This window comes from Equus asinus, chromosome 18 (genome assembly GCF_041296235.1).
Source record: "Equus asinus isolate D_3611 breed Donkey chromosome 18, EquAss-T2T_v2, whole genome shotgun sequence".
Taxonomy (NCBI): domain Eukaryota; kingdom Metazoa; phylum Chordata; class Mammalia; order Perissodactyla; family Equidae; genus Equus; species Equus asinus.
In genome coordinates, this window is record NC_091807.1 from 37,465,585 (window position 1) to 37,490,420 (window position 24,836).

At 46.3% G+C, this 24,836-nt stretch overlaps 1 protein-coding gene across 1 annotated transcript in view; it reads left to right on the forward strand.

The window, feature by feature from the left end:
* MX2 (MX dynamin like GTPase 2) overlaps positions 1-20,490 on the forward strand; it is a 37,701-nt gene extending 17,211 nt beyond the window's left edge. Inside the window, exons 6-14 of the mRNA XM_014839278.3 lie at positions 3,807-3,945; positions 6,853-7,051; positions 10,690-10,768; positions 12,640-12,762; positions 13,047-13,188; positions 14,033-14,191; positions 14,651-14,727; positions 16,499-16,753; positions 17,656-20,490. Of these exons, the coding sequence (XP_014694764.1) occupies positions 3,807-3,945; positions 6,853-7,051; positions 10,690-10,768; positions 12,640-12,762; positions 13,047-13,188; positions 14,033-14,191; positions 14,651-14,727; positions 16,499-16,753; positions 17,656-17,886 (1,404 nt within the window). The 3' untranslated portion in view covers positions 17,887-20,490. The remainder of the gene's footprint in view (positions 1-3,806; positions 3,946-6,852; positions 7,052-10,689; positions 10,769-12,639; positions 12,763-13,046; positions 13,189-14,032; positions 14,192-14,650; positions 14,728-16,498; positions 16,754-17,655) is intronic.
* Positions 20,491-24,836: the final 4,346 nt, after the last annotated feature.

Below are 24,836 nucleotides of genomic sequence, written 5' to 3' on the forward strand. Positions count from 1 at the left end.
GGTGCCTCTCCCCAGCCCTCACTTTGAGTGGTTGGGGAGGAGACCGGCAGGACTGTCCAGGGCAGGGGTCTCCTACTCAGGTTCTGAGAGGGGCCTGGCAGGTCATGGAAACAAGAGAAACTGATTCTGTGGGACAGGAGGTACATGGAACAACTCACGCCCTGCCTGACATTGTCACACGAGAATGTGGGTCCACTGTCACTAGCTGTTGTGATATTCAAAAGAAGCCAGGAATTTGGATTTTTACATCAAATCTGCCAATTTCAGCAATAATTTTTTTTAAAAAAAATTCACACTGTGTAAGTCAATCAGAGCACAGACTGTGATCTCTGGTCCGGGGCAAGAAGGCCAGCACCATGAAGAGGGATGACAGCTGCAGGACAGCAACAACCCAACACTCACCAACAGCCACTGAGCCTGTTGCTCCTTTGACCTTCCCACTTCAGGTTACCTGAGAACACGCTCCTCACTGAGATGCCTGAATGGCACATGATCTCTGGGCTGGGCCATCCCAAGACCAGCCTTGTCAAGCTTTGCCAAGCCAGCTCACATGGAAGCCAAGGAGACAAGGATGGGCTCAGGAGCAGGCGCGCGGTCCAAGGAGCGGAGGGCTAGGATGGAGGAGGAGAAGACAAGGCCCTCCTGTCCTACGACTGGAGTCACTTGCCTGCCCCCTTCCCTTTTATAGGGGACACTGCCAGTGTGGGGAGCTCAACCGTAGCCAAACTTGGGGTATGGCAGTGCCAGGAGCCCCCTGGGTGGGGTGTCTGCTGGCTCCACTGTCTTGGGCAGTTAAATTACGCTTTCTTCCTCAACATCCAGAGCGCCATTCTCGGTCTCTCTAGGGGTGGTGTAATTAGCTCATTTCCCTTACTGAGTTCAGCCACTACATCCATACTTCTTACCCTCCTAGGAGGGTCCTGATCCATCCATCGAATTGGCAGGGATGTGAGAAAGATGCACAGATGGGGTCAGAGCAAGCAGCTTCCTCCTGCCACTCCATCCGTCCTCTAATGGTGTCCAGATGATTCCAACAAAACACTTTGATCTCAAACAATTTCATCCAAAACAAATTGGTTGAGATGGCAAAATATCACAGGTGCCTAAAGTACTTGAAAAATGTGCGCACCATGATTCTAAGGCTTTCCTTCGTGTTCCGGGATGCTTAAGCGCTTTGCTTTTCCTCAGTCTTTACTTCTCATTCGCTTTCAGCGCATTAAATATTTTTATTTCCAAATGCAAGTTATCACCCCCTCCTCGAAAAACATCTTCACTGGCTTCAGGGCAAATTCACTCTGGTTCTCCCCCTCCCTTCCTCCCTTGACCACTTTTTCTCTGTCAATTCTTTCCCATTTTCCTGACCTGCAAATGGTATAGTACCTCAAAGATCTCTTCTTTATATCAAAACCCTCCCTTGGTAGCTCATCTAGTCTCGGCGCTTTAAATACCACTCGTAAATCTCTATTTCCAGCCCAAACCTCTCCCCTGAACTCCAGGCTCCCATCTCCAGCTGCTCACTGGCCATTTCCCTCTGGATGTCTAATAGGCATGGTAAACTCAACAGGTCCTAAACCAGCAGCTGATCTTCCCACCCACACCCACCCTCCCACAGTCTCCTCCATCACAGGAAATGGCACCTCCATCCTTGCAGTGGCTCAGGTCACCGTCGCCCCGGTCAGCCTTGCCGCCTCTCTTTCTCTCACACAACACATCCAGTCTGGCTGTAGACCCGACTGACTCTACATTCAAAGACATCTGGAGTCCAACCACGTTTCCCCCGTCCATCACCAACATGTTAGCCCAAACCACCACCATCTCTTACTGAGTTATCATGTCTGCACTGGCCTCCTACTTGCTTTTCCTGCTTCTGCCCTTCATGCAGCACCCCCATCCCAAGTGCGTTCCCAATACAACTCTCGCGTTTCAAAGAACAGGTTGGTTGCTGTCCTTCCTTGAAGTTCTCCAATGGCTCCCATGTCAATCAGCATAAAACCTCCCAAGGTCCAATGGGACCTGGCCCCACTAGTTCATTGGCCATTTCTCCTATCACTGCGCCCCCATCTCTGGCCCCTCTCCAGCCACAGCTGAGTCCTTGGTGGTCTTGGAACTCTCCAGCGCACCATGGTCCCTCCATCTTTGCAGCTACTCTTCCTTCTTCCTGAAATGTTCTCCCCACCCAGATTTCCACATGGCACATTCTCTTATTTCCTTCAGGGTTCTGCTCAAGTGCCACCCTCTCAGTGGTGCCTTCCCTGATGTCCAATACCCCGTGCCTGGCCCTTCCGATTCCATCTGTCCTCCGTAATGAGTGTTTACTGCTTATATTCCCTCCTGGGGTGTAAACTCCTGCGGGACATTGCCTGTATCTTCATTGCTGACTCTCTAGACCCTAGAATGAGCCTAGTGCCTGGTGGGCTCCCAGTAGCAACTGTTTGCTGCATGATGAGAATGTGTTCTTTGTGAGACTTTGCTCTCCAGGCAGACATTCTGGGGAGCAGCTATCAGTCCCCAAGATCCACAGCAGTTCCCAGTCTGAGTCTATTTTACCCCCAGGGGACATTGGCAACGTCTGAGACATTTTTAGTTGTCACAGCTTGGGAACGGGGGATTGCTGCCCGCGTCCAGTGGGTAGAGACCAGAGATGCAGCTAAATATTCTACAGTGCACAGGATGGCCCCCACAACAAAGAGTTATCCACCCGAATTTGTCAATAGTGCTGAGGTGGAGAACCCTGGGTTATATGGTCTGCCACTTGCAGACATCAGCAGGATGGTCACGTGGGTGTAGCAGAGGGAAGGAGCACCAAGAAGATAACTTTTAGTTTGAGGACAATTAACATTAATACTCGCTTATAGAGGTTCATTATAACTTTACTCAGTTAAATTTTCCCTTGGCTGAGACCTAATTTGTCCTGCTTATATATGTCATTTTTATTTCACGCCAGTGTCTAATTGTTTATATGGTGCTAGTTTGTACTTACATGATACAAATTTTCTATCTTGCGGTAATGCAGTATTATCTTCTGTGTGCAACTTAAAATAATTAGATGGGATATCAGATGAGCAAAGGTATGTGTGAATTGTGCCAAAATATAAGGAAATATGTCCCAAGGTGTCTGCCTTTCCATGTTTGTTTGTATTGTCCATGAGAAAACATAATACTGAAACTTGGTATTTTAAGGCTCATGTTGCCCACATCTCTCTTTCGCCTACAAATTCTCAGAAATTTTATTGGATTTCTCTAATTTGAATGAGCTAGACCCCTTCCAAGACTAAATTGCAGATAAAGTCATTAATATGAGGAATAAACATGCGTAGAGATAGTATTGGTATCAGATAATTCTGTCGTGAGCAGGCACTGAGCACCTGCCACTTGGGGTGTTGCGCTGGACTCCTCATGGGGATATTGGGACCAGTGTCACGGATCACCACAAAGGCACTTCTGGGCTTCTCGGGCTGATACAACACAAATGCAAATCACTCTCATAGAAGGCGTCAGTTAGAAGCATAGCAGGAGAGATCTGGAGAGGGAGGAGAGGTCCCATCGGGCTACAGGACTCAGAGGGTCTTCAGGAAAGAAGAAATACCGGTGATGGGATTTGTATGATAGGTGGGAAATCCACAGAGAACTCAGTAAAGGCAGCTGGGTGGGCATTCCAGAGGAAGGGACAGGCCAAGCAAAGCCCGGAGGTGTGGAAACAGGCTCACGCTCTGGGAACACATTGGTTTTTCACAATCACACCTGTGGGGTCGCATTGTTGGATGAGCAGAGATGTATGATTCTCCTGTGTGATTCTTTGGCATCAGATCAAGACGCTCATCAGGAAGTACATCCAGAGGCAAGAGACGATCAACCTGGTGGTGGTCCCCTGTAACGTGGACATCGCCACCACGGAGGCGCTGAGCATGGCTCAGGAGGTGGACCCCGAGGGAGACAGGACCATAGGTAAGAGGACAGAACCAAGCTTCCAGAAGATGGGAAGGATGGGGGAGACTCCTCTTACATTTAGAAGATCCTGGAACGTAGCACTGTTAGAGACGCCCACATCCTGCATTGGATCCAAGTGCTGTTCACAGCAGAAGCCCCGTGGGCCCAGGGCTCATTCACGCACCGCAAATAAGTCGTCTTCACTCACAGTCAGGGTTAGATACGTGGCCAGAATTTGGGGGTTCTGCAGCCTCCTTCCTCTCATCCCTCATTTGCACTCACGAGCCATTCTGGATGGGGGACGAGAACTGCCTTGTTTGCTTTCCCACAATGGTCTAGAGAGGACAAAGGGGCCCATCAGCTCTGCCATCCACAGTTGAAGCTCTTGGGACCCCGTGGTGCATGGAGAAGACCTTCATCAGGCCTCATGAACACACCGCCAGGCTTGCATCGGAGCGTGAATGTCCGCAGAATTCATACACAGGCAGAACCCTTCATGGGGAACCAGATTCTCCTAACCGTCTTTAAAAAATGTCACCTTGGAAGGCACTGTAGGGGACTTGGTTTAACAGCACAGTCTCTGGATTTGAAGCCATAGTCTACTGCTTACTGGCTACATGTCCTTGGGCAGTGTATTTAACCTCTCCTAGCCTCGATTCCCTCATCTGCAAAGTGGTACCGACAGTCACACCTATTCGCTAGGGCTGCTGGGAGGATTACATGAAGGACGATTGTATGTGATGGTAGTTCCGTGTGTGCACACAGTATCTTCTCGGAAAATGATAGCTGCCATTTTTAAATTTTTAATATTTTTCTTCAATATCACTTCTTCATCAATTAGTCCACCTGCCCATAGAGTTTACCTTCCTGAAAATTTGCAGGTCATTTCTCCTGACAAAATGGATGCTCAGGATACAATTACCTTTTTTTGTTTCTTCCCAAACAAATGCCTGGTTTTCCAGTAAAGATAGAAATAAATATTAAGGGAATACACCTCAAACATAAGGTTTTACTGTATGCCAACTACCCTTGTGCCCTCTTAGCTGTTGAGTTCCACAGGCATCTCCAACACACTGAACCAGAGAGAAAACTCAGGCTTTGGGTCACCAGTCATTCATTGTAAGTCCAAATTCTTTCTCTTCTTGTGATCATAAGTCATTAGAGATGCCTTATTGGTGGCCAAAGTAGATAATATCATCTGTCCAGCAGATAGATCTATTGGGATATTAATGTCTTTGCATAAATTTAGTAACTCTTCTTATTAATAGTCAGTTTTCTAGTCCTCTAATTATCCACAAACTCAGATAATCAACAATTCTCACTAAATATTAGCGCTTTTCCAGTCTGGCTCAGTCATCTCAGCTCCCTCTCACCCAAGGGTCTGGAATGCTCTTTGTCCATCTTCACTGGGCTGGTTCCTTCCTCTCATTCAGATCTCAGACCACCTGTTGCCTTCCCAGAGGCCCTCTTTGTCCACCCAACCTAAAACTGTACCATCCGCTCCTGCCTGCAGTCATTTGGCAGCATCTCACTTTATTTTAATTCTCTTCATAGCACTTTGATATCAGATACTTTCCTTTATTTCTTGTATATTACTAGATTAATTTATCTGACTTTTTCCCACTAGAAGATGGGGCGACATTCATGAGACCAGGGATTCTGCCATCTCATTTACTACCACCTCCTTAACACCTAAAGTGGTGTGATTAATAAGCATTTGTTAATTCAATACGTAAGTGTAATATAATCAGAAATGAATTAATTTAAAAAGAGAAAAAAATGAAAGCATCTAAAAATTGCTGACACTGCCTTTCTCTGTGGCCCAATAGTTGGGGCATTCAATGATGCTTATGAGCGGATGCCGTAGATGGAAGCATGTGGATTTTCTGACTTGAGTCCTGTTTCAAACTGAGGCACAGTAAGAAAAGGTCCTCTCTCCCCAGCTAGGGTGAATTCTAATTGCAAGCTTCAATTTGTATTATCTGACTGCCTCTTCTCCGAATAAAGTACAATGAATGACGGCTGGATCCAGGGAATGGCCTTCCTGGCTGCGGTCTCCCCTCCCATCGGAAGGTCCTCTCCTTTACCAATGGAAGGTGCAAGAGTAGATTCAGAGACTTCTTGGCTCTGTTAGTAACATGACGGTCTGTGCTCACACAAACCTTTTAGTGAGTGTAAAGATCTCTCTTAAATGACAGCTTCTGGTAACAGGGAGTTTAAAACAGAGAGAGAGAAATTCAACTGCTGAGGTGCCCGGAAGATTTCAGGAAGTGGTAGACCAGATGGTCAGACATAACAGCAAGTTAAAAATAAGGACAAAAATAGTAAAAGGTGACATTCAGGTTTCTAACATAATCAAGCAAAGAATGCAGTGGCTATTTGACACTCAAAGAACACGAGCAAAAGTAAATGCTCGGGATTCGAAGCTTTCAATCCAATGTGAGTGGGAAAGTGAGGGACAGAAGAGTGAGGGGGAAGGCAGGGAGGGGAATACCAAAGGAGGCGCCCAAGGAAAACGGCAGGGTGGGTCTGTGATGGGAGAAGCTAGAGAGATGGCACTGGCCCTCCTGACAGTGGGGAATGAGGTGGTCTTGGGAACATGGTGATGGAGCTGCTGGAGCTGGTCAGTTCACCTGCCCTAGGTGAACGAGGGCATAACCCAGCAGGTGCCCAAGAAACATTGATCAAGTAAATTATACAAGGGAATTAATGAGTTGAGCCAGTGGGTGAGCAAATAAAAATGCAGATAAGACGGGTGACGATGGAATGAATGAATGAATGAATGGGCTGTCAGGCGCTGGGCAATTAAGGCTGAAGAAGACTTTGTTGGTCCCGGCCAAAGAGGGATCCCATAGCCCGGCAGCATTCAAATATACGTGAGGAGAGAACTGAGCTTTCCCTTGTGGTTCTTTAACCATCTCACAGGGATCCTGACCAAACCAGACCTCGTGGACAAGGGCACGGAAAAAGTTGTGGTGAATGTGGTGCAGAACCTCACCTACCATCTGAAAAAGGGTTACATGATCGTGAAGTGCAGGGGCCAGCAGGACATCACCGACAAGCTGAGCTTGGCGGAGGCCACCAAGAGAGAAATGGCGTTCTTTCAAACACACCCGTATTTCAGGTGAGATTCTTTAGGACAGCCCTGGAATTGGACTCCACGGAAGCCAGCCTCGCCTGCCAGAGTCAGCCGAGATGGTTGCCAAATTATATATAAAAATTACACAAGGTAGCACAACCTAGCCTTGTCTTTATTTGAGTGTTAAATTTATTGGTTTCCTTAGACAAATCATTTTTTCTTGGACTCTGATGGTGCTGATTAACAATGGTAATATGGCATTTCTTAGAGGATAGGGCACTGTGGTTCCCAAAAGACTTTCACTTGCTTTCTCATTTGAGTCCCACAAAATTTTTTTTAATGCTTTTTGATGAGGAAGATTGGCCCTGAACTAACATCTGTTGCCAATCTTCCTCTTTTTTTTAAAAAAAATTTTTCTCCCAAAAGCCCCAGTGCATGGTTGTATATTCTAGTTGCAGGTCCTTCTGGTTGTGCTATGTGGGACGCTGCCTCAGCATGGCTTGATGAGCAGTATGTAGGTCCACACCCAGGATCCAAACCAGTAAACCCCAGGCTGCCGAAACAGAGCACGCAAACTTAACCACTCGGCCATGGGGCTGGCCCTTTAGTCCCACAAAATCTTAAGAGATACGTATGGCAAGTGAGGTCCTTCCCATTTTTATAGATAAGAGTAATGAGATCAAAGAAATAGTGAGTGGAAACAGGCCGAGAAACACCAGTCCAGAAACCTATGTCAACCTATGTTAAGCTACGGTTAACCTCCAGAAACCTGTATGAACCATCATAAATGGTACACATTAAACCTGCTTAATGGAACTCTCCACCTCTTGAGAGCCTGCAAACGAACTGGTTTTATTTCCTATAAACCATCCTGTAGAGACCACAGCTTGCAGGACATTGGGATGTCTCTCATTGAAAATTGGGCACTTTTCACTTTCATTTTATTCAGGAGCTTGCTATCCTTGAACCACGTGGGAGCAGGGTGATAAGATGCAGAGGGCACCCCTGCTTTAAGGAGAGATACAGAGGGAAAGTCATGAATTGCTACTTGCTGCGTGCCCCTGGGAAATGGCTCAGCCTCTCTGAGCTTTTGCTTTCTCATCTGCTACTACTACTTCCCGGAACTGTGTTTAGGGTTTGATAATCTGACACACACAAGGGTTCTGGTGCACCAATAGCCAGCGCTCCATAAATACCACCCCAATTCCTTCGTTCTTCCTCTCTGCTCCTGCCCTGAATGAAAGAAGCGCATGTTTTCAATAGCATTGGGGGTCACAGGAGAGGGAAACTCTGCCTGCTGAGCAGAGAAAAGAGTCTATAATAGTCAAACCCATGGTTCTCAAGCCCGAATGAGCAGCAGAATCTCCTGGAGAATTTGTTGAAATCTAGCCAGCTGTGCGCTGTCTCAGAGTTTCTGCGGTCAGGTCGGGCGAGGAGCTGGCAAGGATTTGTGTTTCTAACAAGTTCCCAGTTGAGGCTGCTGTTGCTGGTCCAGGGACCACACATTGAAAACCACTGCCCAAGGTCTGTGGGAAAGTTAAGTCTTGGAGGAGAAAGCATGTTGAACTGCCTGTCCTTGAAGGTAGGCATTTAAATCCTCGAGTGCCCACACACTGGGACCCAGCCCTTGCGGGAGAGCCACTCAGAGCAGCATTGGAAAAACGATCCTACGGGGTCCTCCCTGAATTAGCATCAACAGCAAACACTCTGCAGTCATACTGTCCGGTGTGTAGCCCTGGGCAAGCTACTTAACCACTCCCGGCCTTTGCCTTTCTCGAAGATCGGCTGTTCAGTGATTAAATACGTTAATATTTGGAGAGCCCTTAGAATGGCGCCTGGCGCTCAGTAGACACCATGGAAACATTTGTTAAATTTAATTTTATTGCAGTAAGGACACTTAACATGAGGTCTACCCTCTTAACAGAATTTTAAGTGCACAATACAGTCTTGTCAACTATGGGCATAATGTTGTTCAGTAGATTTCTAGAACTTACTCATCTTGCTTAACTGAAACTTTATGCTCATTGGTTACCGACTCTCCATCTTCTCCTCCCCCAACACCTGGCAACCACTAGTCCATTCTCTGACTGCACGAGTTTGACTATTTTAGACAGCTCATGTCAGTGGAACCGTGCAGTATTTGTCTCTCCGTGACTGGCTTATTTCACTCAGTATAATGTCCTCAGGGTTCATCTACATTGTCACACATTGCAGAATTTCCTTCTGTTTTAGCTGAATCATATTCCATTGCACGTATCTACCACATTTTCTTTATCCATTCTTCTGTCCCTGGACAGTTAGGCTGTCCTACATCTCGGCTATTGTGAATAATGCTGCAACGAACATAGGAGCGCTAATATCTCTTTGAGATCTTGATTTCAGTTCTTTTGAATCAATATCCGGAAGTGGGATGGCTGGGTCATGTGGTAGTTCCATCTCTAATTTTTTGAGGAACCTGCATGCTGCTTTCCATCGTGGCTGCACCATCTTGCATTCCCACCAAGAGTATACGAGGGTTCCATTTTTTCCACATCCTTGCCAATGCTTGTCTTCTGTGTTTTTTTTTTTGATAATGTCTACCCTGACAGATGTGAAGTGATATCTCATTGTGGTTTTGATTTGCATTTCCCTGATGGTTAGTGACAGTGAGCATCTTTTCATGTACCTGTTGGCCATTTGTAAGTCTTCTTTGAAGAAATCTCTTGAAGTCTTTAGCCCATTTTTTAATTGGGTTGTTAGGATTTTTTGCTATTGAATTTGTGGGAGTTCCTTATATATTTTGGAAATCAGCCCCTTATCAGATATATGGTTTGCAATTATTTTCTCCCATTGTGTAGGTTTCCTTTCCCTCTGTTGATTGTCTCCTTTCCTGGGCAGAAGCTTTTTAGTTCGATGTGGTCCCACTTGTCTATTTTTGCCTTTGTTTCCTGTGCTTCTGGTGTCATATCCATGAAATCATTTCCAAGACCAATATCATGAAGAGTTTCCCCTATGTTTTCTTCTAGATGTTTTCCAGTTTCAGATCTTACAATTAAGCCTTTAGTCAATTTTCAGTTGACTTTTGCGTATAGTGTAAATAAGGATCAGTTTCATTCTTTTGCACGTGGATATCCAGTTTTCCCAACACCACTTGTAGAAAAGATTATCCTTTTCCCATTGTGCATTCTTGGCACCCTTGTCAAAGGCCAGTTACCTGTATATGACTGGATTTATTTCTGGGCTCGGTATTCTGTTCCATAGATCTATATATCTAGCTTTATGCTAGCACTGTACTGTTTTAATTACTGTAGCTTTGTAATGTACTTTGAAATCAGGAAGTGTGATACCTCCAGCTTCGTTCTTCTTTCTCAAAATTGATTTGGCTATTCAGGGGGAAATATTTGTTACAAGAAATAAAATATTGGTTTAGACAAGTCGCTAAAGTTCTATGAAGTTAGGTTTATTTTGTTTACCTGTAAATAAAAAGATGACTTACTTCATGAGTTTGTTGGGATGATAAAAAGAGACAATGAATGTATAGCTTAGGGATGGGCTCACTCCGTCAACAGCAACTGTCTTTCCCAGGCACTACCTGGCTTTTCTGATGGCACATGTCACCCCAGGGAACTGAGCATAAAACCCAGTCCTGGAAAAATAGCCATATGCGTCCTTCCTGAATTCCTGTGGTCTGTGTCTTATTTCAGAGCTCTCCTGGAGCAGGGGAAGGCCACGGTGCCCCGTCTGGCAGAAAGACTTACCACCGAGCTCATCTCGCACATCAACGTGAGTCAAGGGGTTGGGTGGCCAGTTATCAACATCGCAGGTGCCCAAGTCTCTCTCTGGGTCATGAGTTGGCTACGACATCCACTGAACTGCCCTAAGCAGCACATTCTGGAAACCAAACCGCTCTTGGTCAGACGCTCCCAGGAGAGTTTTGGAAAAAGGGAAACAAAATCAGGCAGTGGAAAAAGCCACACACCAAGTTAGCAAAGTTTTCTATTTTTAATAGATTGTCAATGCTTCACAGTATAAAAAAAAATCTTCCCAACCTCAAACTTGTGAGAAATAAATGTTCAGTTTTCACTAATTCTCAAAAAGGGAAACCAAAGTTCTCGTGATGTTGTTAAAGATAGGAGAACTGGTTTCGGGCTTCTTGAGAAATAGAATATTTGTAGTGTTTGCCTGAACTTCATGCGTGAGGATGAACAACACGGGAAGATGGAAGATTGGCCCTTAGAGCAGCGCTGCTCCCAGGGCCTGGATTCCAGTCCATGCTGAATTGGGTCAGACAAAAGCAATGAATTCTTTTGAGCCGTGAAACACATATTCAAAAAATATTTGGTTGGAAGGGGCCAGTGGTTCTTAAACTGTAGTGTGCACCAGACTCACCTGGAAAGTTTGTTTAAACTCAGACTGCTCAGAATTTCTGAGCGTAGTAGGTCTAGGGTGGGGCCCATGAGTGTGGGCTTCTGACTTCCCAGGTGCCCCAGGGAACACACTTAGAGGAGTACTAATTCCAGAGGAATCCCCATGGACTGCAGGAGAGGGCTTTGACAGATACATCCCTGTCTCACTGAGAAGAACATCTTTTTTGCAAAATGAAGTTGCATTTTGATAACTTTTTCTGATAACATATTTCTCAAACATTTAATATTGTACATTAAAAGTTGAATCTAAAATTTGCAATAAAGTAATTTCAAAAATTTATGTCAAGCTTCAATTATGATAGGGATAATTTGAAACATCAGGGAAAAATTTAATACCTTTCTACCTATAGATTAAAAAAGAAAAAGAGTCTGTGCGACCTTAGCAACTTCTTGGTATGCTAATCCATGAACTGCCTCTGAATCCCGGGGCACTCGTCCTGCCTGGCTGGCTGCAAGGAACTCATTCGCCAAAGCAGCAGTTGAGGCTGCTGCTCACTCAGGTGTCTTCACGAGTTGGGGGATGCTGAGCCAGGTGCGAGTTAGAACTCCGCCATTTACTTGCTCAGCGATGATATGCAAGCAATTTGCCTCTCTGAGCCTTGGGGTCCTTTCTCATGAAAAGGAGGCAGTAAAGCCAGGTGCTTTGTACTGTAGTATGGGGCTTCGCTGAGATGTGGAGATGCTTGGAATGATGCTTGGCTCAGAGACAGCCCTCCGTGGTGCCCTCTGCCTCCTTCCTTCTCCTCATCTTCATTATTATCATCGGCATCGTTGAGTGGGTGGGATCATACTCAGCCTGACATCAACACCCAAGACTTCTCCTTGACCGAAGTACCATTTATCAGTTTATAATACTCAAAAAATTATCACCAACAGAACGTTTTACTCAAGAAATCTTACATTATATTCAAGTGTACTTGTTCTCTAAATACAAAGCATTGAGCCAAACCAGACAAAAACCAAAAACTGGCCATCACCCGATTCCTCCCCACTCCGGTCACATAACGGTTCTGCACCAGATCCTTCAAGCTGGTGTGCACACCCACCGCAGGCAGAGCCCTCCTCGGACTCCTTAACAGGCCTCCATCTTATCAAGCTTCACACAATAATAGAAATTCCACCTCCTGTTGGATGCTTTCAAATGGGATTCTGCCCAGATACCTAAGAAATCCGTCGGTTAATATCATCGGGCTGCACAGTTTCATTGTTTGCTATTGTTTTGTTCAGAAATCACTTCCGTTGTTGGATAATCAAATAAGGGAGAGCCACCAGAGGGCGACAGAGGAGCTGCGCCAGTGTGGCGCCAGCATCCCCAGCAACGAAGCTGATAAAATGTTCTTTCTGATTGAGGTGAGCATTACCAGGGACTCCATGTGATACTCAGGCACAGAAGCTGGGCTGTCTGTCACCAGATCCCTGTAGATGGCTACTTCCTTCCTGGTGGCCCAGCACATCTTAAGGTGGCCCTCGAGATGGCCAGCAGAGCTGCCTTGTCCCACCTGAGAGATGATGTGGTTGGGTGGGGATCTGAGCTCCTGGCAGCCCCCAGCCCCAAACACCACACCCTGCTGCCCCAGGTCCCCGCTCCTTTTATGTGATTGTAGCACAGACTTATGACTTTATCTCATTTTCAGAAAATTAAACTGTTTAATCAAGACATTGAGAAGTTAAAAGAAGGAGAAGAAATCGTAAAGGAGAAAGAGACCCGCCTGTGTAACAAAATCAGAGAGGAGTTTAAAATCTGGATACTCGTACTTGCAGAAAATATTGAAAAAGGTAAGTCCTGGGACAGGGCTCCACCTAAAAGTGTGTCATATTTACCAAGACCAGAAGCGACTTCTGGCAATAAAAAGTGTGCAAAGAGCTGAACATGCTCACACAGAAGACTGCGGGCCCCTTGGTAATCTACAACTGCTTCCCAGCCATCAAGACCCTTCGCCCTGCAGCATTGCCCTACCCAACTCAACAGAAGACAATTCCACTGCCTCTCACTTGCTTCTTGCTTCTCTGTTTTGAGGCTAGACAATTCCACTTACTCCATTCCCCCTTCTCTTCATCTCTCATCCAAGACCAGAGAGGTCAATGGTTTGACAAGAACCTTCTTGCTCCGCCTGGCAGAATTCCAACTTCCATTGTGCTCCATCCCAGAGGCCAGGCGGGTGCGTGTGCATGCGCACGCGTGTGAGTGCATGTTGTATCTTTGTTTGTTTTGGCACTTGATAAAAACAGCATTATTCACTCCCGTGGTAGGGGGCCTCCAGTGTAGTCTGGAAGTATTCCTGGGAGATCTGTAAGTGCTATAGGAATTTTTGTTTCTATTTTCATTTAACTAATCAGATTTTTTTCCTACCAATTAAAAAGACTAAACTTTTCTCTCAAGGTGATGACTCTCAATTGAAACACATTTTCACAGAATAAGATTTTTGTTTCTTGAAACTCAGCATTTCTCAAACTGGCATTATCAGACCGTGAATATTTTTTTTCATTACGACGAAACTCTGTTTAGAAACACTGCCATAGGGTGCAGCGGGTAAGCAAGACTTTAAAAGAAAATATTCCTGCCTTTAAAATATCTTTGGAATTATTAGAATTTACCGTGGTGGTTTGTTTTCTGTGGCAGTTAAAAATGTTATGTGTCAAGAAGTCTCAAAATATGAAAAGCAGTATCGTGGCAAAGAACTCTCCGGATTTGTCAGCTACAAGACGTTCGAGACCATCGTACAGCAGTACATCGAACAGCTGGTCGACCCCGCGCTCGTCATGCTCCAGAAGGTCGAAGGTGAGGAGCCCTCCCGAGTGCCTTTCTAGTCACTGTCCCTACCACCTTCCAGAGGGCTCAGTGCCTCAGAGGCAAAGATTGGAAGGGAATTAGCAAATAGCCTGCAGATCTTCTTTGCGCATTTTGAGGGGAGAATGAGAATGCCCATGAGTTTTGTCCAATTTTACGTAACCCTCCATGCAGCTATGGGAGGCACGTCAGATGCTAACCCTGGAGAAAACACCCACTTCATGAAAGGACAGGAGCTTGATAGGACCCGCTCAGGATGGGTGGTGACAGTAGGTTTCCTGTCTCCCTGGCATTACGTGCCATCCCTTCCTTATCTCTTGGTCTGCAGTTCTGGGGAGCTCAGCTCTAGAATGGAGTCAGTGTATCATGATTTAATTTCTCCTCCTTGTGTCTTTAACCCATTTTATTCCTGCTTGCAATTTACTGATGTCTTGTTCTTTCTCTGGTCAGAAATTGTCCGGCAAACTTTCATCAACACAGCCAGAACACATTTTGGCGAATTTTCCAACCTTAATCAGATAGCCCAGGTAAGCACCCACAGGTTACTTGCTGGTCACCTCTACTACTGGCTGATTTATCTGGGTCTAACCTTTCAAAGAAGTTGGATAGTCACTGTCCTTTGGAAATACGTGGCCAGGGCTATAATTTCAGGTTGGCTGGGCTGGCGACTCCAGAAGCATCTGCCATTTTGCTTTGCTCGGGAGTCGGTCTGCACGCAATGGGAGAAATGGAACAATGTACAGGGGCTGGTTATCTTTTCTGCCTAGTTAGTCTTCTGCAGCATAGCGGGCCCTAGGCTTGGTGATGGTATCCTGAACATATGACCCTATCTAGTGATTGGTTGGTATTTTGAATCTTTTTCTAGCACAAAGAATGGCATTGTCTAGTATTCCTAGTCCAAAATTTCTATAAGTTTGACTTATAAATAGTGCCGTAGCTATGTGAGTTTCCACTTAGCAACTTAGAAACTCTTTCCTGGATCCCTCTCTCAGTAAAGGGAAGAGGGGCTATTCCGGCTCCCACCTTGGCTCTAGGTAGAAATCCTCTTCTGCCCAGGCTTAGGCTGACGGGTCAGACTCTCATTCCACAATGCAGGTGAGCAAGAAAAAGAATTCCTGTCATTTCACCATAATATAACTATTTCTCCTTTCATCTCTTTTGCCGGTTGTTGACAGCTTAATCTCACTCTGACCCCTCCAACTTTCCCAAGGGCTGTGTCTGAGTCCTGGGGTGACTCATCATGGGATGGGTGACATGCCTGGTCCTCGATCGCCAATTCTCCAGGCTGGTGGCTTCCAAGATGTACACCATCCTTCCCAAGGCTCAGCAGTTGGCCCCCTGGGTCCCCAGTGTTCCTGACAGCAGGGCTGGATCTCCTGAGCTCTTCCCCAGCCCTGACAGGGCACCGGAGCACGCTGCTGCAAGCACACACCGAAATGGGGCCAAAGAAACTCCAGGACCCACCAAGGGCCTCCATCCCTTTGCGCTGTCCTTGGATAGCTAAGAAGTCTTGGCACAGCTCCCTATATCACGCTGGGGCTCAGAGCTCTCCGGGGCCTCCAGCCCCCACCCTCCCCTCCACCATGTCACTCCTCTTGGGAAGTGCCACACAGACCATTTCTGCTCCAAGGCCCTAAACCTACGAGGGGATTTGCCATACACATTGTCATTTACCACATACCCTCCGAAAAAGAAGAAAAAGCAGCCCCCTGTGAAACTCACAGGCCCTGTCTCTCTCTCAAACCACTGTCTTTGCCTTCAGTGTGCCAAAGTCTGTTTGAAACTCAAAAGCCAGGAAGTGACTCCCTCCACCATGTCATCCCTTCCTTTCCCAGACTGCCTTTGACTGTGTGGGTGACACAGGAGTCACAGGATTTCTGGGAAACGAAGATATCAAGCTGTCATCGTGCTGTGTTCCTTGGTGCCAGAGTCGTTCTGGAATGGTTGGATTCTAGCCAACTAGAGAGACCAGAGCAATGGATGTAAAAATGCCGACTAAACCACAGCTGAGGAAGCAGAAAGATGGTGGTGTGGGAGGAAGGGGAGGTCAAGGCAGAGAGAAAGAACAGGAGAAGAGAAGGCGGGATGGGCAAGTGATGGGGTAGTGTCACAAAATAAGGTTGATGAGGACAAGAAGGAGGGGTGAAGTAGGCACCTTCTGGAAATCACCATTAAAGTCTCAGGCCTTCTTTGACCTCAAATTATCTTTAATTCTGTGTTCAACATAGTAGTATTTCCTAAGTTGACTAAACAACAGGGGGGAAAAAAGGAATGTGTTTCTCTTTCTTATCCAAACAGAGCAAGATTGAGGAGATAAAAACGAGACAAGTGGAAACAGCAGAAAATCTGATCCGACTTCAGTTCAAGATGGAGCAGCTGGTTTTCTGTCAAGACCAGATTTACAGCGTGGTTCTCAGCAAAATCCGAGCAGAGACTTTTAGCGCCAAGGGAACACCTCCACAGAATCTAAAGTTGCAATCGCCTCTTTTAAATGATCTGTCCCAGATTTCCTCCATCACTGAAATCGGGCTCCACCTGAATGCATATTTCTCGGTGAGTGTGTGGGCGCACAGGTCAGTGAGCTGGCTGAGAGGTGCTTAGCTGAGCGCAGAAGGGAGGGACCACCATGATGCACTAAGCTGTTACTGCTCGTGTATTAGCTCATTTATAATTCTACAGTAACCCTATCAAGCACTTCTAATGAACTTGCCCCAAATCAGATTTTCAATGTGGCAGAGCGTGTACTCAGAATTAATTCCTACCCCATAGCTCTTTATATTGTATGCTCTGCATGAATTGCAAAATTACTATTATCAGAACACAGCAAAACGCAAGACGCACTAACTTTACTGTTTATTAATTTAGCTTTCCTGGATGTTCAGAAGGCAGTCAGCTCTTGAAGTGCCTCAAACTCACCAGCTCCACCAAACAGGAGTGAAAATTCCTTTCCCTTGATTTTGTGACATGGTTTCCAACCCTCCGTCCATGGGCTGAAGAATTAGGGTGCATAGAAAGGAAGATAGCTTTTAAACTGCAAAGAAGCCTGACTCCTGAAGCCTTTTCTTAGTGAGAATAGAAAGTAGAGTACCCAGGGGTGGGGTCCCCTGTCAGGCAAACTGGACGTGCTGATGAAGAGAGGGAAGCATTGAAACAGGTCCCGATCTGCTCCAGAAGGGAGCGGGGCCATCATGGGGCCAGGAAGTCTCAACGGGAGGTGAAGTCGTTGGAGGGGGGACTTCCTGGAAAGGCGAGGATGCCCAGAAGGGGTTATGGGTTTGCTACCCCACCACGTGGGTTCTTAGTGCCAGAGGAAATACCTGTGTAGTAAAAATCAGGCAACCCAAATGGAACGTTCCTGTGGTTTGATCCTGATCCCCGGGGTAGGGGTGGATGGGACCACCAGGATGGGACCACATGGACGTGGCCAACCCACTCTTCTTACCCTCCTCTTCCAGGAAACCAGCCAGCGTCTTGCCAACCAGATCCCATTCATAATCCAGTATTTTATGCTGCAAGACAATAGCGACTGTTTGCAGAAAGCCATGATGCAGTTACTGTACGACAAAGAGCACTATTCTTGGATGCTTCAAGAACAGAGCGAGACCTCCACCAAGAGAAGATTCCTGAAGCAGAAAATTTACCGGCTTGCTCAGGCACGGCAAGCTCTCTTTAAATTCTCCAGTTAAAAGGGGGTAGATACATGGAAGGGCAGCAGCACTTTTGGGATTTTTCTTATGTGTGTTCGTTCTAAGGGAAGGCGGTACAAGAAGCGGCTTCTCCTTTGGGGCCAGACTTTCCTGTTGCTATTGGGGCCCATCTTCTCCGTACTGCACTCAGCACCAGAGTTCATATCTAAAGTCCACATGCACTCAGAGCTGTCACCTCTGCTGGGAGGTCTTCCCCAACCTCCACGTAGAGGTGGCTCTCTGAGTCCTTTTTTTTTTTTTTTTTTTTTTTGCTGAGGAAGATTAGCCCTGAGCTAACATCTGTGCCAATCATCCTCCACTTTATATGTGGGTCACCACCACAGAACGGCTGATGAGTGGTGTAGGTCTGCGCCCAGGATCCAAACCCACAAACCCAGGCCATGAAATTGGAGCACACCAAACTTAACCACTACGCCATGGGGCTGTGTTAATTTGTCTCCCTCCACACACCCTCCATTAGATTTTGAGACCCTGGAGGGATAAGGTCAGTATCGTATTCTTCTTTCGTATTCCCAGAATCTTGCATGGCACCTAGTGCTTGGTAACTACTTAATAAATGATATCTCATTGAACAAATGAATGATGGAGGTCGCCTGAGGCTCTGCCTTAACTCTCACTCTGGCTGTTTGGGATGGTGCCCTTCAGCTCGTCACTTTCAGATGAATTCAGTCATGCTACCTGCTTCTTGTGGTTTGTCGTGATCATGTTCCCGAACCCTCCAGGAGAAATGAGCCTCAGTGAAATCAATTTTCATTTGTTTCCCTGGTTGCCATGAGCTCCCATTGCTATGTTAAGTCTTGAAGAGAAATTTAATAAGGAAAAGCCTTCTAAAAAAATATATACAGCTTCACACCCGTGGTCATCTCTACACTGGAGGATTATGGCTAATTTTATTTTCTTCTTCATGCTAAGCTATGCCTACCTCACAGGAATTTTAGGAGGGTTAAGTGAAACCATTTCTACAATCTACCTGTCCCGAAGCAGGCATTCGAAAAGGCCAGCAATTCTTCCCCTCCATCAAAGACCTCTTTTCTCCTTTACCCTCGAGGTCCCTAGAGCAGCCCTCACTTCTAAGGTTCTTCCAGCCAGCTCTTACGTTCAGCTCTTTAATACTTCTTGAGTCAATTTTTTATAGGGTGGTGGATAGCACTCCAGCTTCATTCTTTTGCATGTGGATATCCACTTTTTCCAACACCATTGGTTGAAAAGAGATTCTCTTTTCCCCGTTGGTCTTGGCCCTCTTGTCAAAAATCATTTGACCATATATGCAAGAGTTTATTTCTGGGTTCTCCTTTCCGTTCCATTGATCTATGTATCTATCTTTCTGCCAGTACCACACTATTTTGATAGCTGTAGCTTTGTAGTAAGTTTTAAAATCAGGATATGTGAGTCCTCCAGCTTCATTCTTTTTTGTTGTTGTTTTTGTTTTTGTGAGGAAGTTTTACCCTGAGCTAACATCTGTTGCCAATCTCTCTCTTTTTGCTTGAGGAAGATTGTCCCTGAGCGAACATCCGTGCCAATCTTCCTCTACTTTTTGTATGTGGGATGCTGCCACAATGTGGCTCAACCAGCAGTGTGTAGGTCCACACCCAGGATCCAAACCCTCACACCCTTGGCTGCTGAAGCAGAGTACATGAACTCAACCACTATGCCACTAGGTCAGCCCCAACTTTGTTCTGTTTCAGGATTGTTTTGATTACTTGGTGCCCTTGAGATTCCATATGAATTTTAGGGTGGGTTTTTCTAACTCTGCAAAAACTGCCACTGGAATTTTGGTAGGGATTGCATTGAATCTGTAGGTCACGTTGGGAAGTATTCGCATTTAAACAAAGTTGTCTTCCAATCCATGAATATAGGATGTATTTTCTATTTGTTTATGTCTTCTTTAATTGCTTTAAGCCATGTTTTGTAGTTTTCAGTGTAATAGTCTTTCACTTCCTTGGTTAAGTTAATTTCTAAGTACTTAATTCTTGTTGATGCTATTGTAAACGGAACTGTTTTCTTAATTTCCTTTTCAGATTGTTCATTGTTAGTTTACGGAAATGCAACTGGTTTTTATGTGTTGATTTTTTATCTTGCTACTTTGTTGAATTCCTTCATTAGTCCTAACATTTTTTTGTGTGTGGAATCTTTATGGTTTTCTACAAAGTCTTATCATCTGTAAAAAGAGATAATTGTACATCTTCCCTTCCAATTTGGATGCCTTTTATTTCTTTATCTTGCTTAATTGCTCAAGCTAGAACTTCTAATACTATGTTACATAAAAGTGGCAAAAGTGAGGATCCTTGTTATATAAAGTTCCCCTGGTTTTAAAGAACTTTTGCAATATTGAAGCTAAAAATTATGAGAAGAACATTTTAAAAACAAAACATTGATCTAAGTTTAGTGCCCCTTACTTTTTTTTTTTTTTAAATTTGGTTCTTCCTCCTCATTTTATGAGTCAGGTCACATAGACAAACAGTCAGTGGTGGAGCTGAAGAGAAGCTCCCCTAGAAGACAGGATCCACTGCTCTTGTTTCATTGTTCTTTATTTAACCTCCAAATTATAAATGCTGTTGTGTAAATAAAGTCTGAGAAAAAGTCTTATGTTGAATATTTATTCCATTAATTGTATATTTAGAGCATCCCCTAAAAGGTCAATGCATTTCACACATAGGTACACATGCACACAGCCTCAACCAAAGCTTCCCATTTGCCACCCGAGGACGGCCCCCAGAACGGCCCCCAGAACCCAGGTGCCAGGCCTCTAAGGAAGATGCTTGGGGCCTGGTGTATGAGTTTCCTGGAGCTGCTGTAACAAAGTGCCAGAAAGTAGGTGGCTGAAAAGAACAGAAGTTTGTTCTCTCAGTCCTGGAGGCCAGAAGACTGAAGTCAGTTGTTGGCAGGGCTGGTTCCTTCTGGAGCTCTGAGGGAGAATCTGTCCCAGGCCTCTCTCCCAGCTCCTGGTGGCTCCAGCTGTCCTGGGCATTCCCTGGCTTGTAGATGCTTCACTCCCGTCTCTGTCCCATCTGCACATAGTCTTCTTTGCTGTGTCTCCTTATATCAAACCTCAGTCTCCTTTCTCTTTTAAAGACACCAGTCGTGGGATTTAGAGCTCATCTTAAATCCAGGATGATCTCATCTCAAGACCCTTAACTCAATGACATCTGCAAAGACTCCACTTCCAAATAAGGGCACATTTACACGCTCTGGGCATTAGGACTTGGACATGTCATTTCGGGAGACACAGTTCCACCCAGCAGGTCAGAGAGTGGAGGTGGGTGGATGGCCTATATTTTCATCAGAATAAGCAAACTGCTGCAATAAACACCCTAAGATCTCTGGGGCTCAACACAATCCAAGTGTCTTCCTCACTCACATCCTGGGGGCCCACAGCAGACTGGCAGGTTCCAAGCCACACAGTCCCTTAGGGCACCAGCCTCCTTCCACCTAGTGGCCCCACCATCACGGGGCCTTTGATCTCCACCAGACCCACAGTAGGTGGCCAGCAGGTGAGGGCAGAGAGAGTGTAGATGATTTTGAGGTGAGTTTCCAGGAGCCAGGCCTGGGGAGCGGTGTCCATCACTTCCTCCCACATTCTGTGGGCAGAACTCAAGCCTACGGCAGCGCCTAACTGCTAGGCAGGCTGAGAAATGTGGTCCAGCTAAGCAGACACGAGGAAGAGGAAACAGGATTTGGACACTGCCACACCCTCCCTACATCCATGGAGATTGCTCCTTGAACAAAACAAAGGAGCAAAGAAACAGATGTGTTCCTTGCACTTCCTTCTTATCCCAGGCTCCCTCACTCCCTCACACGTGTGTATGCACATATACGCACAATGCACATATGCACATACCGTTTCCTCCCTCATTGTTACTGTGGATCTGGGGTTGTGTTTTTAACAAGCGTAGAAATAAAGGAAGATCGCCCAAATGAGAACAAGCAAAGTTCTTTATTCAGAGCTGGCTATCACAAAGGGGCCAGCCACTGTCACTTCCCTTTTTGGCAGAGACTCAAAGGCAGGCAGAGGAGTGGAAAAGCTTTATAGCGGGGCAAAGGGGAGGCTCAGGTGGGCCCTGGTCAGAGGCTGGGGGCCTGGGGAAGCTGTGGGTAGCTCACTAGAAGCAGGCATCCTACGTGATTGGTTAGGGGGGCACCTTTGGCTTTCTCTGGGTGGTCCTAAATTGCAAGTAGGGACAAAAAAACTAGGAAAGGTGGCAGTTGTCAATCAAGTCCTGGGCATTGGGTCTGATTGTTACCGGGGTTCTTGTTGGGCTTCCTGGGTTGTTGGTAGAGGGAGCGGTCTGGCTTCTCGCAGCTGACTTACAGCAGCCTGGCTTCTGGGCTAGTCACAGTAGAGAAGGGGTTGGTTTCCTGGGCAGGCTGCCACAGGCGCTGGGGCAGAGTTCTGTTCTCATTCATGGTCTGGCCATTGTCCGTGTGTCTATTCAGTCTCTCACAGCCTACTGTGCGCTGTGGGACCTTCCTGTGTCCTCTGCCCTGGTCACTGCAGACCTGCTCCTGCAGGTGAGCTCCGCTTGGATGGAAGTGTCTGGTGATCTGCCTGTGCATACACTCCAAACCCCCCTTCGCTGTGTTTAGAGATTCCTCACAGGGTGGAAGTTGCCCTTTTGGGGTGGGGATGGAAGGGGGGTGTGTTCCCTTCAATCAGTGCTGCAGTGATAAGACCAAGGAGTACCTGTGAAAAGATATTTACTAGGTAGCATAAACAAATTTGGATTTCCCATCTCGTTTTGACCCATTGAGGCCCTAAAATGCCCCTTCTGTCATGCATGGTGACTTGGTGTATCTGTTATCTACTGTTCCATAACAAATTGCCTCAAATATTACCCCTGGAATTTCTTATCTCAGTTTCTTTGGATCAGGAATTCACACGCTTCCCAGCTGGATGCCTCTGGCTCGGGGTCTCTCATGAAGCCGCAGTGCAGCTGTGGGCCAGGCAGCTGCACTCTCAGGGCTCGAGAAGGGAGGGCTGGCTTCTGAGGTCCGCTTGTTGCTGAGCAATGAGCTCATTCTGTTTGCCGCAAGACTAGCCAAAAAGTCAGGAGGCAAGTCGGTGGAATAGAAAGGGTTTATTCATGTTTGCCAGCAAAGATGGAAGATGGCAGACTAGCCTCCTTAAAGCTCATCTCACAGAACAAAGACTCCAGGCCAGTTATATAGGAGCTGGTCTCCGAGTGGGATGGACGTCTGCTCCAGGCTCCTGAAAATCTTTTATTTTTCCTCCCTTGTGACGGAAGTTTCTGTTTTCAAGAGACTGGAAATGCGTCAGAGACCAGAGCAACGCCTTATACCCCAATTTAGTTTAAAGATAATTAGAACAAAATCTTCAATATGTAAAGATTACTGTTTACATGAGTGGTGCCAACAGGCTGAACAATGGCACCCCAGAATAGCCAGGTCTTACTCCCTGGAACCAGCGAATGTGACTTTATGTGGAGAAAGGGTCTTTGCAGATCTGATTAAGTTAAAGATCCCGAGACGGGCAGATTATGCTGGGTTGTCCAGGTGGGCCCTAAAGGGAATGACAAGTGTCCTCAGAAGAGGGAGACAGAGGGAGATCTGACTGCAGAGGAGAAGTCAGTGTAAAGACGGAGCAGAGAGTGAGATCTGAAGACATTACCCGGCTGGCCTTGAGGAAGAGGTCATGAGCCAAAGAAAGCATGAAAGGCAGGTCTAGAAGCTGGAAAAGGCAAGGCAAGGATTCTGCCCAGAGTCTCCAGAGGGGGAGCGCTGCCCTGTCAACACTGAGACTTGAGCCCCGTGAAGCTGACCTTGGACTTCCAGCCTCCAGAGCTGTAAGAGAAAAGACTCCTGTTGTTTAAGCCACTGAGGTTGTGGTACCTTGTTACAGCAGCCCCAGGACACTGACACAGCCTCCAAGCTCACTCACCCGCCGTGGGCAGGCCTCAGGCCCTCGGTGGCTGTTGGCCAAAGACATCAGCTCTCTGCCACATCCCACGTTGGGACTTTGCCACAACATGGCAGTCCAAATGAAAGGTCTATAGACTTATCAGGATGACATTTCATAAATGAAATTAATTTTTCTTAAAGCTGCCCCAGTGATTGTGATGACGGACAGGTGTGGGAGCGACTCTTCGACGTAAAAGAAGTCTGCTCCTATCATGTGCCCGGCACACAGGAGACACTTTAGAAATATTTCTGTAACCACGAGACCAGGAACAGAATTTGCCATCCCAAAATACGCCTCTTTGGCAGAAGGGCTATTTTGAGCCGATGACTATTTAAAACACAGCAGACATAGGAGAAGCTCTGAAAACTTAGTAGAAGTTACCCATTTGTAAGGGAAATTTGCATTTATAAGAGAACTCCCCGTTTGTAAGGGCGCCTCCCTCTCTGTGCCAGGAAGGGAAGGAGGACTGAAAGTCTTTGGAAACTCTAATCAATGGAGAAGGCAATGGCTTGACTCTCCATAACAACTTTGCCCCTGTTTACTGTGCTTTTCCTGGTCACCTCCCATAACTGAGCTCATCTTAACAACACGGTTTTAAAAGCCATATTTCAGGAGCAGCAAGCCAGCCAGGAACATGTGCAGAAGAGAAAATTTTGATCTGCCAATCAAAACATCCTGCCAGCGCTTCTGCATACCACCTGCCTCCCTGACCCCTTAAGCCTTACCCCATACCCTGGATGGGGAGACAGAGTTGAGAGCCTGTCCTTCCGTCTCCTTACCGTTGATTGTGAAATAAACTGCTGCTTCTTTCAAAACCCCGTGTGCTATGGTATTGCCTTTTGTGCACATCGAGTGGCGAGCCATTGCTCAGTAACATTTTTTGGAGCAATGAGTGATGGCTGGCAGGTAATCGCAATGGCAACAGAGAGAACAGGATGGCTCCTGAAAGTGTGCAAAGGACTCAGTTTCCATTTCTCACTAGCTGTGTGAAGGGGGCAGAAGAGTCCACCCT